Raw genomic sequence first — 15770 nt, 5'->3', positions numbered from 1 at the left:
CGATCCCCCCTAACGCGGGGTATGTTTTCCCCAAGCTCCCGCAAACATGTTCGAGCGGTTTTGTATCACCAGACCACGCCCATTATTTGTATTTACAAAGTTTTGTTTAAAAAGTGGCGCATTGGCTTAAAATGCCTGTTTAAAGAATTACTATACCCTGTTCAAGATAGCTTGATCTTTTTGACAGACGGGCTCGTGATGAGAAACAGAAAATATAACATATATAACAGTCGATGGAACGATGGAATGCGTAATTCAAATTAGAATTTAAAAAAAATAACTTATTTCTCTAAAATGAGTTATACCAGCTAAACAGACCCCAACCACAAGCCAAAGAGACCCCAACCAAAAGGACCACCCGTTCGTAACAATAATCTTTAATAAGGATTTTTGTAATCGATGTTTGTAGTATTTACTTTCTGTTATTCGCGTCCCTAACGTCCGACCGATGTAACATTGTACAAGCGTCTATTATTTTCATTGTTTCTATTTAAAATTTACTTTGAAGCAATAATATATAATAGAAAAAGACAAAATTTTTGGATAACGCTTGAATCTTTAGGAACTTTTGTATTACATATATTTTTACAATTTTTAAAATCATTAAATTAAGAAAATAATATGATCGTCATTCCAAAGTTATCTTGTACAGCGTATAATGTCTTTTTCACCCCCAATTTAATGTAAAAATTATGACAATTGTCAAATTACAGTTAAGCTTTGAAAAATTTTAAAAGAATATTTTTTTATAAAATTATAAAATAAAACGACGGTAAACAGTTTAATAAATTGCTTTAATATGTAATGTAATATTAATTAAATATAAACTATTACATAACTTATGTTAAAACATTGCTATACAAAATTATCATAGATAAAAAAACGTTTCTTATTAAGGAAACAATTATGTATAACATTTTAAAAATAATAGACTACTGTACCATAGACAATTGTTTCATCACTTAGAAAAATAACTTCACGCTTAAAATACGAGAACTACGTGTCTTTAAAAAAATTATGGTTCCATTCTAGTTTAGAAAATCATTTATAGAAGATTTCATTGATTGAAGTTCATAAAATCGCTTTAATTATTATTATTAATAAAAAAGGAGTCTTAGCAGGTAGAACTTGCAAGCTTTTCTATGTATCCACTGTAAAATCTTAACATGCATTTTGGTTTCAATTTTAGAGAATTATTAGCTGGAGGCAGAGGCTGTTGTATCTATAGGCTATTCCAATAGAAGTGGGAAAAAAGTTAAACAAACCTTTTATTTAAGTAATTCATGCGATTTGCTGATAACTAAGCTATATTGTGCACTATAATAGTTTATGAATAATGTATCTTTATTTATAATACATTTACATTACTTTAATTTGACTTCCAAAATTCCGGTAACAGTTTCATCGACGCTTAAAACGCCATTTTTTCGCAAATCCCTAGTGAATATCGAGCTCTCGACCAATGATATCGTCATAGCTGTCAAATGTTGTTTATTTGGCTTTGTTCCTGTTATGGTTGGAATAGAGCATATGTAGAACTTGTATAGCATTTGAGGCGAGGGTATAAGCTTTCTTTATTCCAATAATTAATATTAGTAAGCGTCAACCTAAGGCAAATCTTTGAATATTAAATTGTAATTGTTACTTGGTCACACACGCCCTTACACTTTAGCAATCCAAGAAGTCCTTACACCATCATTCTACAACCAAGCATGGGATCTAAGAATTTAAGGGATATATCTTATTTTTCGGTATAACGATGTAACTAACGCACGGGTGGTACCACAGAAGAAATTGCACTTACCACCACTAAAACCTTGAAAGTTTTTTTAGTTATCGATCGGACAAATTGTAAGTAAATAAAATACTGAATTGGAAATTGTTAAAATGCTCAATTAAAATACAGTTTTCTAGAATATTCCAAATGAATACTTCGAATGAGAATCGTGTGTTAAGACTTAAGACCGGCCGATGCGAGATTGTGTCCCTGACAGCTCTTTATCGAACAGGCGTTGTAACTTTGAAGGCAATTTACCCTATTAACGTATAATATCACTAAAACTATATTGTTACGTGAACTTACAATTACTTTTTTTAATATTTCACTAAATCTATATGTAATAAGGCGAAGGTCACCACTATTGGTCGACCTTTTTTTTTTATAGATCAATGATAAAATCGAAAAGAAAGATAAGAAAAATATTGTTCGATACGTATAAATTCATATATTAAATTTTCTTTAATGAATTTCGACAACATTTACCGATACTAGGACGAACGGTACGTAGACGACCCGTAATACCAGTCTTTTATTTTCCTGACTGAACTTAATTATTCAGATATTCTTTGTTACCGGTTATTAGCACGTGTGCCAATTTTCAAGTTTATCAGATGTTTTGAAGATGGTGAAAATCACATTGAAAATTGTCTTTACACAATGTGTGTGCTTGTCAAAAAGTATAGTATTCTATACTACGCTCTTGCAAGGTTATCTCAACTGTTTATCTTTGCGACCGTTGGACAGACGTCAGGAACGCTTTCTCTCAGCGGCCGAACTCTAATGAGGTACAACTATGACTATTTATATCTCAGTTAGGACAACACGAGGCCCTCGTACCCGAGTCCGTCGGGGTCGGGACACTCCATCCTGTTCTTGATATGCTGGAGAGTATTATGAAAATGTTTCGTTATCTGCTCAACCTCCTCCGATTGGTCCAAATTGCCGAGCTCCTCTCGTATCTTTTGTATTATCTGTGAAAGAAATCATATCGTTTACGAGAATTCACGGTAACAAATCTTCGACACTCGGCTAAAATTACTATAAACACAGATCATAAATTCGATCTAATGAACGACTTCGTGCGATCTATCGCGCAGCATACGGGTGCATCGTGCGGGTAGTGTGTGTGTGCGTGTGGGGGGGGGGGGGGCTCACCGCGTCGATGAGCGCGGTGGTGAGGCAGTCGTTGCCGCGCTCGCGCAGCAGCGCGTAGCGGCCCAGCAGCTCGGCCAGCAGCTGCGCCTGCACGCCGCCGTCCATGCACTGCTGCGCCACGCGCGCCGCCTTCTTCAGGCAGTCCAGCGCTCGCGCGGACTCGTTGAGCGGCCACTGCGGGACGAATGTACCATTGACGGGGTGATCTCCTCCGATTCGAGAGCCATTCTGAGATATTATCGAGGGCTATTTTTTCCTTTCAATAATAAACAGTGTCTCGGGACGAAACGATAGCTTTCCACTTTCATAATTTTAAAAATAAAACTGTAAACCGTCTTAGAGCAGAATAATAAAATTAATATTTCTTTGTCTTGTACACGTTTATTTTTTCAAAATGGCAAGTCTGAGTGAGTACCTGTCGCCCGTCCTTGCGCGCCTTCCAGAAGAGATGCGCGCAGAGCGCGACGGCCCTGCTCTGGTCGGGCTTCTTGAGCAGTTTGCTGGCGGCCAGCGCACACGCGGTCCGCATCGGCTCTGCGTTCTCTGCGCCTGCAACACGAGACGAACGTTACATTTGAAGCTTGAATATCAATATCAGTCACTAATTTTACCAGATTTAGTTGAGTACACTATTTAATTCATTTTGACATTCTAGATTAGAAGATGTTAGTTCCCCCAAAATGAGGACGTAAAAAGTGAAAATGTAAGAAAATTTCATTTAACCAATCAGAAGACTCACAATAATTGTAAGCAATACTAACATTCCTTAAAAACGTATAAAACCATTATTTTTATGCTTTGAGTGGAAATAGAAAAAAAAAATCCTATAAAAATTATAATTACTATAGTTAGAATATAGAATATTTTAACAGCAAATACTATTCGCTTCACTAAAATACTACTGTATTATTGCCAGCACTAAAAAATTTTACTGCAAAAACGAAAAAATCGATGCAACTCGAATGATAAAGTCAAACTCTGTTCCTGGTTAGTTATTAAAACGCTTACCAAAACAATTAATTTGTTCGAACGTGGCGATGATCAGCGTAATGGCCGCTAACTGAGCTTTGCTGTCTGATATTTCGTCCTCGTACAGTGAAAACGCTTGCGAGAGATATTCGTATGCGATTGTTTCGTGATTTGCAAAACCTATTTCGCTAATCGCGAGCGCACCTTGGAGATACAATCTGTAATAAAAACAAAAACAGTATGAAAGCAAGAATAAACATTGACCGTGACCACATCCGTCCTCCGTGGTCGAGTAGTGTGTACTCCGGTTTTCATGGGTACGCCACTCCGAGGTCCCGGGTTCGATGTAGAAAAAGTTCATTAGTTTTCTATGTTGTCTTGGGTCTGAGTATTTGTGGTACCGTCGTTACTTCTGATTTCCATAACACAAGTGCTTTAGCTACTTACATTGGGATCAGAGTGATGTATGTGATGTTGTCCAATATTATTTATTTATATTTTATTGCTAACCGTACGCTCAACTGAATTGCTTATGTAGTCTTTCTACAACACATAAATAAAGAAACAGAACTTAAATGCCTCACTGCTAGGCAAATAATATATCCTCTTACAGAAAATGGATTGATATTTCAATGAAATCAGGACAATTCGTTTAAATCAAGAGAGAACGTTAGTGAAGCCGGATTTTTTAAATATTATTTATAATCTGGGCGGACTGGCAAATAGGCTATTCAAGGCGTTCAAGTATTACGTAACGGAATTTGGGGGGGAGGGAGTGTCTCGTATAACGTTACGATGCGTTACAAGGGCGAGAGGGGGTCATTCTTACAACACGTCACGTAACATTGTTTTTTTTTTTAAATAAAAAATTAGGGAATCGGAACTCCCAAATTGGCAACCCGAAGATAGCATGCAGGATCCAGCAGAACCAAATTTGGCGTGGTATAGCGTTCACGTCCGTGAATCGCAATATTTCTTACAGGTTATAAAATGCGTGGATGAATCCTGCTGTTCACCACCGCGAAGTGCATTGAAATCTGTGTTTGCGGATACTTTCATGCCGCCACCTTGTCCAATACTTCAAACGCCAAGCAAACTCCGAGTACCCAGTTTGCTAGACAAAGGAACATCCAAGTCTTCGCCACTTCTTCTGAGGTTGTTCGTTGATCTATCACCTTCTCTAGAAGGGTTTGTCCATCTGTACAATCCGACCTAAAGATAAAAGTATGTCCAGCCGGTGGAATCTGTTTCACATCTCACAAGAGTGTTCAAATGCACTGTCGTTACGTGCATGGCAACACTGTCTCAGACCTCAGATCTCAGACGATAACGATTACGTGTAAAGCCAAAAATTTATAAAAAATAAACAAAATCTCCTGTTTTATTTAGTATTATTACCGCAAAGTTAATTAAAACTATACCAAAGATAATAACTATAACGTAACTTTTTGCGACTTTAAGGTAAAAATGGTCACTTGAGTGTTACGTAACGTTTAGAGAGGGGGAGAGAGATACAGAAAACGTTACGGTGCGTTACAAGGGGAGTAGGGGGGGGGCCAAAATCTTCAAAAATTGCGTTACGTAATACTTGAACGCTCCCCTACGTAGCTATGATGTTTAGAGTTATTATATACATAATCATTCTTATATGGCCAATGCACCACCAACCTTGGGAACTACTAATTTGACAATGGAATGTCCATTGTCAAATAAGAAAGGAAACAAAACTAAATAATACTATTTAGCAGTAGAATAACCCACCAAGTAGGTTAATATACACTTACAATTAATGTGAAACATTTATGAGGACGATGAAATTATTAAAATTAAAAATAATTCACCTTAAAGGCAGCTCGGCTAGCTCCGCCTTCACCAACATACTGATAGTTTGGTGACAGAACTGGAAAATCTTCTGACATTTCTTCTCCCACATATCATCCTTAAATAAATGATTATTTATTAAAACTCTTAAATTTAAAAGAATCGATAAACTCACGGTTATTAAACCGTTACCCAACTACACGTGGTTAGTAATTATTTTGTGGAGCAATGTATATGCTTATATAGCAGGATAATGTTCAAAAATGTTCTGTTGTATGGTTCAAAAAACCATTAAAGAATGCTTGTGTGCTGTTGCATAACCTTTCAGCACACAAGTGACTTCAGAGATGATAGGCCTTGGGAATAAAATCGATTCCAGGTCGATTCAAAGATAAATAACTTATCATTGCAAACACAGGTTTCCAAATTAAAAAAAAAACCCACTGAGTTTCTTTCACCAGTTCTTCTCGGGTCTGAGAGGTTTCTATCCGAACCGATCGTAAAATTTTCACAATCAATAAGAAAGTGTAATACTTCTATGTTAAATAAACTTTAATTTGAAAAACTAATTCTAATTCTGAGCAGCGTGGTGGAATAAGCTCACAGCCTTTTGAAGTAAACATTGACGTGGAATATTTACAGGTCACTTTACTTTAGGCTGATATCACACTATGAGTACAACGCTGATGCTCCATACCTGGTCCTTGAGCTCCTTATAAGTGAAAGCGAGACGGTAGGCGTGGAAGACGATGGGGGGGAAGGAGTGCTGGATGCGCTTGGCGCCGCCCGCCTGCAGCGCTTTGCGGGCCGCACTCAGGATCAGGTACTGCTGGTCGGCGCTGTCCGACTTGAAGTGGTGGATCAGTCTGCAACACGAGGGGGTTACAACATTTGACCACTAGTAACACCATCACAACCAATCAAATACGAATGCTTTCTAATACTTTGATGCGCCTGTGAGTGAGGGATATAACAACTTTGACGCCATGGACGGTGTAAGAAGTGGTATGTAACTAAGGTCCCACTTACCATCTCGTAACCTACTTTCTGGTGTGCATTACTAAATTAATAAAGATAACCGAAGTTTTATATTTATATTATGTTTGTATTGTTATGATACAGTTGGATGTTCTGTTGTATTTTACAGTTCTGAGCAGGAATCCTACCTTGCCAGTAGACCCTGTTCCTCCATGAAGTCATCGTGGTCTGTGTCAGGCGTGTGGTCGGGTTGATCGCGCACCAACACGTCCAGCATCGACAGCACTGACTCCACCTGGAGAACATTTCGATTAAGGGACAGGAGACCAGACATTTGAACAAACCAACTAATTCATAGATTGTATCTATAAATATATATTCTATAAATAAATATTAAGCTAAAGAATTAGCTTTTGGTACTTTGAACGCGCTTAAAGCTGGATGTAACACACACGTAACAAAAATCCTTTAAAGTGTGTTTTAGTGTGTGTATTCCGATGCCTCGGAAAGAACGTGAAGCCGTTGGTCTTAGGTCTGAACTCTTTCCGGTCATGTCGGATTAGCCGTCCCATCGGATTATGAGTGTTGGAATGAGTGCCAATTTGAGTGCACAATGCACACACTTGTGCACTATTAATAATAGGCGCTGCATAGTTGGCTGGTCTCACTTGAGATTGGCATGATCCAAATCGATTAGGACGACCATGTATCATAATCATCTTTTATAATAATAAAACTATTTTTTTTAAACATTCTAAAGATCTCATTGTTCGATCTTATACCTTGTAAGTAATATATTTAAGTTTTGTTTTTTTTTTTTTTAATTTTAATTTTACATTCCTCAGTATAGTATTTTATCTTTGTTATCTTAATATCAATTATTATTTAGTTATTAAAATTTGATTTTATATTTTATATAGGTTAGTTTGGTTTATATTAACTATATCAAAAATTATTTTGATGGTCAATGTTGTTTACACGTATAAAGACGTAACACTTTGAATGTTACCCATATCAGATATTAATTTTAAGTGCTTATTGATAGATTGATGGTGTAACTTTTTCAATAAATAAATAAAATAAATATCATCATCAGCTGTCCATCCCATTAGGCCGGGTCAAGAATTATATTTACTTAGCGATCGCAGCGCCACCTAACGGGTACAGAAAATATATATAGACATACATACATATAAACAGTAACTATCTATCACTCACATCTTCCGGTGTAGAGACAGTAGTATCACTTTCCAGTACATCGTTAACAAGATGAACAGCGATCATCATCCTGCCAATCTGGTTGAGCCGGCTGATCAGTGGAGCATAGTTCTGGAGCTTGATCAGTGTCAGGATATTCTTGTAGTGGTCAGCGGGCAGCTTGAGGATCTTCATCAGTTCTTTGAAGACTGGAGTGTTGTGTTCCAGATATGGTTTACCGCTGTTGATATATTTTCATATGTTATAATTAAATACAAGTAATACTGTACATGGCCTATTACAAAGGAGAAATCTATACTAATACTATAAATGCAAAAGTTATTCTGTCTGTCCGTCTGTTACGCATTCACGGCCAAAGCACTGAGCCCCACCAGCTCACAACCAACCTCTCAAAGGTGAACGTAGCCTCGGGCCAAAACAGACGATGGTACGAAAGGTAAACTTGATGTAGATTTGTACAAACCTGCTCTGGTATATGTCAGCACAGATCCTGTCCGTGTGTGCGAGGACCCTGTTGACGTAGGACAACTTGTCCGGGTGACAACGCTGGGCTAGCTTCAATAAAGCCAGCTGCAACGCCAACATGTCTTCCGGTAGCATGTCCGTGCGACTCTGAAAATATTAACAAACATAGAAATGTTAAAAATATTACTCTGTGGATTTATAAGTAAAACAGTAAGGTAAGTAAGGTACTAGTCCGTAAATACCCCACTGCTGGGCAAAGGCAGGTGACCTTCTAAGAAATGTTTTATGTAACTTTTTTATCAGGGAACATTTTTTTATGAAATTTCCACTAGACAGTTATAAAAACCATCAAGTATAATTAAAACATAATAATTGTTTCTATCAGTTTTCGAGATGACAACAATGATATTGCATATCAAAAATCAACTTTTTTTTTATGTTAGACGTGGCAAACGAACAGGAGGCTCATCTGGTTGAAAGTGACTACCACCGCCCATGACATTTGCAACACCGGGGGGCTTGGAGGTGCGTTGCCGGCGTTTCGGGAAGGAGCACGCTCTTTTCTTGAAGGTTCCCAAGTCGTATCGGTTCGGAAAAACCGCCGGCGAAAGCTGGTTCCACAGAGTGGTTGTGCGAAGCAGAAAATGTCTTAAAAATCGCGCTGTTGTGGATTTTCCGCGACCCGCAAGCGGAAAGGGCCGCATCCCATCCCAATCTGCTGACTTGTAGTGCCACACTCTGCGGCAGCCCTCGAAACGAGGTCGTGAGTACCGCGCAACCGCCACTGTAGTCCGGACGAGACAGTGATCCGACGAGCCCAGAGGGGGATCGACGATAACCTGGTAGCCATCCGGATGGGAAGTCAGCAGAAGGTCCAACAGGGAAGGTATATGATCCTCCACGTCTGGTATTCGTGTTGGCGAGGTGACCAGTTGTGTCAAATCATATGCTAAAGCGATGTCGAGAACAGATCTACCCGCATGATCAGTAGTGCGTGATCCAAGCCATTCGGCATGGTGGGCATTAAAATCGCCAAGAATTACGATCTCTGCGGATGGAATCTGCTGCAGCACGGAATCTGTAGCCATTTGGACGTACTCAACCAGACGGTCGGTTTCAGCATTACCGCTATGGGACCTATAAAGGCAAGCGTAGATTCGCGGATGGTCGTCGCAGTCTACACGCAGCCATATAATCGATAGGTCCTGCCCTTTAAGGCTGCCGAGGCGTCGAGAGCAGATATCACCTTTGACGTAAACGCACACCGCAGCTCGTGGTACAAAGGAATGTTCCAATTTGTACCCGGGGTAAGAAAAAAATGTCGTATTGGCAGGAGAGGATATCTGGGTCTCGGTAAGAAAGAGGAAGGCCGGCTTCGCCGTCTCAAGGTGAAAGTGAACGGCGTTTAAGTTGGATTTGAGTCCCCTTATGTTGCAGAAGTTCACAGTGTGGGTGGTAGGGGTTGCCTTATGATGCCTGCTCTGCTTGCCCAGAACAGTGGCGAGCGCAAAATTGCCCCCCCCCCAGAATTCGGAGGGCAGTCTGGGCATCCCTGCTCAGGTGGTGTACGTCCTGAGCATGGATGCCCACAGAAGTATTCTCCACCGCAGTCGCTGATGGTACCCTCCTGGGGTAATGAAACCAAATTCTGCACAACCATTATGTTTTGGGGGGAGGGGGATCGGGCCTCCGGGACTCTCACATACCGGACGAAACGCGGTAGCATAGCTACCACTTTACGCCGATTTTAAGTGAGAGTGGTACTTCCCCGGGAGTGTCGGCCCATTCGGCAGTGTGGCACTACCACATACAAACTAAATATAACTTATAAATAATATAATATAACTATAAATATAACTTTAAAATAGACCTAAATAAACTGTCAATTAATTTAAAAATAATAAAGGAATACTTAAAAGTATCTTTAATATATTGAAAGTTACCGGAGTTGCTTGTACATAGTATTTAGTAATTATGTATAATATAAAAAGATTATGACATAATATTTTTTATACCATTCTGTTAGATATGTTATTCGACCATTGACAATATGTGTAATTACAAACTATATATAAGTAATACTTATTGATAAAAATATAAAAATACTCTTGTTGCTGTAGTATTTATGATTTAGTCTTAGAATATTAACAATATCTTGAAGCGAACAAAACACTTACCTGAGTAATGGCAGCTACTTGGTCAGAGAAAACTTCAAACAGTTGGACCTCCTGTTCATTACCGTCTTCCAGAACAACACTCAGATTGACGTTGCCTTCATTTCTCTGTAAGAATATTATAATTATTATTTTATATAAATATTAATTCAATTATAAACACACTACCATATCCTAAAATAAGAGATTATAAACTATAAAAACTTATGATAAATGCATAATTACAAATTTAATGCTTTTTTCATATTCAATACTCTATTCCAACCACAACAGTAAAAATAAACGTTTTGAACTTCGACTAACTGTTATCGTAATTTTGCAAGTAAAATTAAAGTGGAAATAAGTAGTTAAGTGTAATAGTGTTGTATTACAAATAAAGATATATTAATCATAAACTCTCAGTAGTGCACAATATAGCTGAGTTATTAGCAAATCGCATGAAATACGTAAATCTAAGGTTTGTTTATCTTTTTTCCTACTTGCATTGGAATAGGCTATAGATTTATATATTCTTACAATTTTACTATGACATACACAACCACAGGCATTAATTACATTTACCTGACTGTAAGCCGCCAATCTTTCAATAAGCGCGATTATAATGTTCTTAATGTTGACCCCCGGTTGTAACTCCGCACAAGATTTGAGGAAAGGTTGCAGATTCGCCAGGTGGAATTCGTCGGGGAAAACCTTTAAATAATAATATGTTATTGTCATCGCTTGGTGGTGGGGCTTTGGGCTAGCCCGTCTGGGTAGGTACCACCTGGGTACTGATACAAACAGTAATACTTAGTATTGTTGAGTTCCAGTTTGTAAGGTGAGAGAACCAGTTTGACTACAGACACAAAGGATATTGCATTTTAGTTCCTGAGGTTTGTGGTGCATTGATAGTGACAGTTAAAATTTCTTACGTCACCAATGGCAGTGGAGACTACTTACCATCAGATGACCTATTTGCATGTATGCCTAATAATGCCACAAAAAATATATTGACACAAGAAACTCAAAACGGTGTTCAGTCTCATGCAAAAAAATATACCACGTTAAAATTAACACTGTTTTGTTATCCTTTGTAATAGAGCTTTAGCAAATTAAATTTAACTGTTGAAAAAAAAAACTAAGCCTTTTATGATTCAAATGTTCATAAGACAGCAAAACCAGGAAATATGATTCCTCATCAACCGATGACCAGTTAACTATACCTGTATAATGCACTCCATTAGGTACTCCTGTGCGATGGCGTCACGACAGCTGACCACCTGCTCCAGGATGCCGGGCAGCACGAGGCGGCGGTAGTCCAGTTCGCCCACCGACTCCAGCTGCGACAGGCGTACCAGATTCGTGCCCACGAGAATACGGAGCTCCGAACGTTCACGCTCACGACGCTCTTTATCCCTTGAAAAACAAATTAACTTTAAATTAGCAAATTCCATCTAAAAACACATTAATGTTTTTTACACCTATAAACATGAAATTGTTTGTCCTGACTGACCATCTGACTAAAATTACTGAGTCTATAAAGCTTAAATTGGGAACAAAGGATTCATTTCAATATTGAGGGGGGGGGGGGGAGTAGGCAATGGAATATGTAACTGCATGACCCGTATTGACACATTTGAATACAATTATATACAGTGGACTCCCGGCACTCCCTGGCTAATCCGGTGCCCCCGGTAATCCGACGTGTCTATTACTATTGAATATGTTTTTGACAATCTTCGCTAATGGAGATAACACATGATCGAGCAGGTTACAACTTGTACGCGCCTCCACTATTGTGCTTGACGCACATTACAAGGTACTCTTTTGTGAAAAAATCCGGACTGTAGGGGTCTTAGGCAGTACTCTAATCCGACAATATCGATAGTCTTTATTACCGGGGGTCCACTGTATTTGTATCGTAATAATCGCACGTCGCCTTTCTCGTCGCCTCATCTGGAAGAAGGGCTTTATGCAAACCCATCTGAGTCTACCACACACTCATCAAATAATCTACCGCTGTTTGGCCGTAGATTATGTGATACTTATTCTTATTGTGTTTTAATGGAAGGTATTTTTGTATGTTAACTAAATAGTAAGGTGTATGCCGTTTGATAAATTAAATTACCTTGAATGACCTTGATGCTGCATTCTAACCCAGAGCTTATTCATTTCGGCGAAATTCATCAAAACAAAATCAATAGCATCGCGAACCTGAAAAATAAATTTAAATAATATAATGATATGCTAAGCACCCTTCTTTGCATACAGAGGAGAATCTCCCTTCCACCCCCTTGTAGGAAAAGATAAAACATAGTCGGTCCTACCGTAATAAATAAATTAATATCCCCCCCCCCCCCCTATAAAATACTTACAGTGCCCTCGTTTTCATTCGGAGCTTCGGTGGTATCCGGGAGCACATTCCTAGTGCACTGCAAGAGATAGTTTCTCAAGAAAAGTCCGCGCAATGGATGCTGCACGCCACGACACATCTCAACCAGATCCTGAAACGGGATATGTGTTAATTATTTCTACGCTGAACAAATGAAATCGTCCGCCAAAGTCGAAGTTAGCTAGAAAGGAATTAGTTAGTTAGGACAACTAATACTCCTAGTGAATATTATAAAAGTATCCTAGTGAATATTATAAAAGTATCCTAATGAATATTATAAAAGTATCCTAATGAATATTATAAAAGTATCCTAATGAATATTATATATGCGAAATAAAGTTAGTCACACGCAGGCGAAGCGAGGAGAACTTGTTGAATATGAAAAATATCACCAACAAAGAAGAAACAGGAGATTTTTTGTTGTCTGAAAGTATTTCGTCATCGCCGAGGCCGAAAAAGTACACAGCTACTGGTAGACTTCTGTTTTTATTGCGGTATTCACAGTTAGATTAAGCTCAGCTTGGAGCAAAATACACATTGTGTTTACTGAAATCAGGTGCCACAAAAATCATCATTTAAAGAAACACCAATTTATAACAAAAACCTACTTTGACGCAGACGAAATCGAGGACCCCAACTAGTAACGAATAAACACGCGTGATGTATTGCTTTGATAAGATAACTCACCTTTAACAAATCTCTTCTTAAATTCGTATTAGTCTTTATGTAAACAAGTCCAACCGTGATCAAGAGATACAGCCTCGGTACAATGTTGCCAGCATATTGGACCAGTTCATAGAGATCGGCAACTTTACGACCTTTCTGAAACTCTTCCAACAGATACAGCTCTAGATGTCGTAGTTCATCCGTTATTGCCATGTCTGAACCATCGTTAAGGCTATATTTCGTTAGATAGGCTCTAATTACTAGCATACCTTTGTTATTTCAGTGCAACAGACAATGTACTAAGTTTCTTGTTGAATATTCTCGATAACAATCTACATTAGAAATTGGATGTAATTTTACGTATTACATGTCTCGATAAATGGAAATTCAAAAGTGGTTGTGAGTGGACTAATTGAATGAAGTGTATTTTATCATACCATCTAGATAAGGATAAAATATACTTTACTACGTGGTAGGTTGTATAAGGCCAGCTTAGTAGGTACCACCAATTCATCATATATTATACCACTAATAATTAATAGTAGTTCCGCTTTGAGCCAGTGATCTAGTATAACTACAGGAACCAGGGACATAACTTACTTCTTAAGGTTGGTGCATAAGCAATTTTTAAAATAGTTAAAATGTCTTGTGGTGCCAATGTCTATGGACAGTGCTAAACTAAATATATCAAATCAAATTATATACATATTCTTATTGAAAAATGTTCATAAGCCTACTTTTGAATCATCAAGTTACAATATTCAAGCTGTTCAGAATGTAGATTATACTAAGAAAAACTATCAGGAAACTGAGTGGTTATCTTTTCCATCATTTTAATTACCGAAAAGTATATTATAGCTAAATAAACACAATTTTATACATGAGACTATTAATAAAATTTATTAATTAATATTTAATATGTTAGCATATACCAATTGCATGTAAAAAATTTTTACACAAATACTTTTTAAAAGGATACACAACTCATAGTAGCTCTTTGGTGAAAGCAGTGATGTCCTCAGCTCGCCCAGCATGGTTGAGGCATGCTTCAGGGCATCCATCAACTTGGACTTATCCAGGCATCTCTTCATTTGAAATGCCTTAAATTGTTTAAGGCATTTAATACATGAATTAAAAAAATATTTAAACTATAAAATAGAGACATTGTATTGGTCTATTTTTTATTTTCAACAGTAACAATTGGTCCAGGTTGAAATAAACACAATTGAAATACATCAAATTTAGTGGCCAGATTTGAACCTGTGATCTTTGATTAAACTCACATCATGTCAAATTATAACTAATATCACTATACACAAACCAATTTACTAATAAATCTATATTAAAATACCAAAGCAATCTCTTCCTGTGATTGTTTGATTAATCTACTATGAATATTAAATTCATGTAACTCTGAAGGACACGATATATTTAAGGTTTGAGTTGTTTAATTTACACCTGCTGGAGATACAGCACAATAAAGTGAGCATGATGAAGATACATTAATATTTTTGTAGCTTAACTGTTAATAAAAGGATGTTCCTCTTAATAAGAAGAAAAATGCTTAGAGCATATTTCTTCATACTTTTTATACAAAAAGGGGTGGATATAACTATTAATCTAAATACAAAAAATATCAATTTATTGTATTATTACAGTGTTATCGTTAAAAGTTAATAAATATTATATCATGTGATTATTTCTACATAATTTTAATAAAACAGTAGTCTTATTAATAATATTGCTTTGTACCTGGACTTTAACAACATTCAACGCATCGTCAAGAAGCTTCTCTTGCTCTTCAACGGGTGAAGCTTGGTTCGTCATCTGTGCCTAAAACAACAAGCATTAGTACCATAATAATGTGTCTATAAAAAAGTATTCACTACCAGAAAAATACAGTAACTAACATTTGACCATATATACAAAAACGGATTGTCTAAACGCTCCATGTGTGCTCTTAACGACTGTAAATATACGTACCGGCGACGTGTTTAAATAACAGGTATCGCAATAAACTGCTGATAAAGATATTTTCGACGAAAATCCCTTGAATGGGAGTTGTTGATCTTGAAGTTTTAATTTTTTATGACATTTTAATCAGGGAGTTGCTAGAAATACCAATACTAGTTACCACAGACAACTTTATTTTATTTTGAAAATTTATCGTGTC

The 15770-nt window shown here is 37.4% G+C and overlaps 1 protein-coding gene across 2 annotated transcripts; it reads right to left on the bottom strand.

The window, feature by feature from the left end:
• Positions 1–775: 775 nt before the first annotated feature.
• On the bottom strand, positions 776–15739 carry LOC113396482 (vacuolar protein sorting-associated protein 35). Of its 2 annotated transcripts, none has more exons than XM_026634431.2 (18): positions 15581–15739; positions 15350–15430; positions 14577–14697; positions 13619–13812; positions 12915–13043; positions 12668–12753; positions 11763–11955; positions 11122–11250; positions 10564–10668; positions 8385–8533; positions 7922–8141; positions 6892–6998; positions 6423–6591; positions 5746–5843; positions 3944–4122; positions 3351–3484; positions 2936–3109; positions 776–2751 (listed from the first exon to the last, which is right to left on the bottom strand). In XM_026634431.2, exons 2-18 carry the CDS (start codon positions 15422–15424, stop codon positions 2593–2595), a joined length of 2421 nt encoding a protein of 806 aa, XP_026490216.2. In that variant the 5' UTR covers positions 15425–15430; positions 15581–15739; the 3' UTR covers positions 776–2592. The 2 variants fall into 2 exon arrangements, with proteins under 2 accessions (XP_026490216.2, XP_026490214.2); XM_026634429.2 differs by having other exon boundaries at positions 15508–15721.
• Between the last annotated feature and the right edge of the window lie 31 nt (positions 15740–15770).

This window comes from Vanessa tameamea, chromosome 25 (genome assembly GCF_037043105.1).
Source record: "Vanessa tameamea isolate UH-Manoa-2023 chromosome 25, ilVanTame1 primary haplotype, whole genome shotgun sequence".
NCBI classification, from domain to species: domain Eukaryota; kingdom Metazoa; phylum Arthropoda; class Insecta; order Lepidoptera; family Nymphalidae; genus Vanessa; species Vanessa tameamea.
This window is presented reverse-complemented; position numbering and strand designations above follow the sequence as displayed.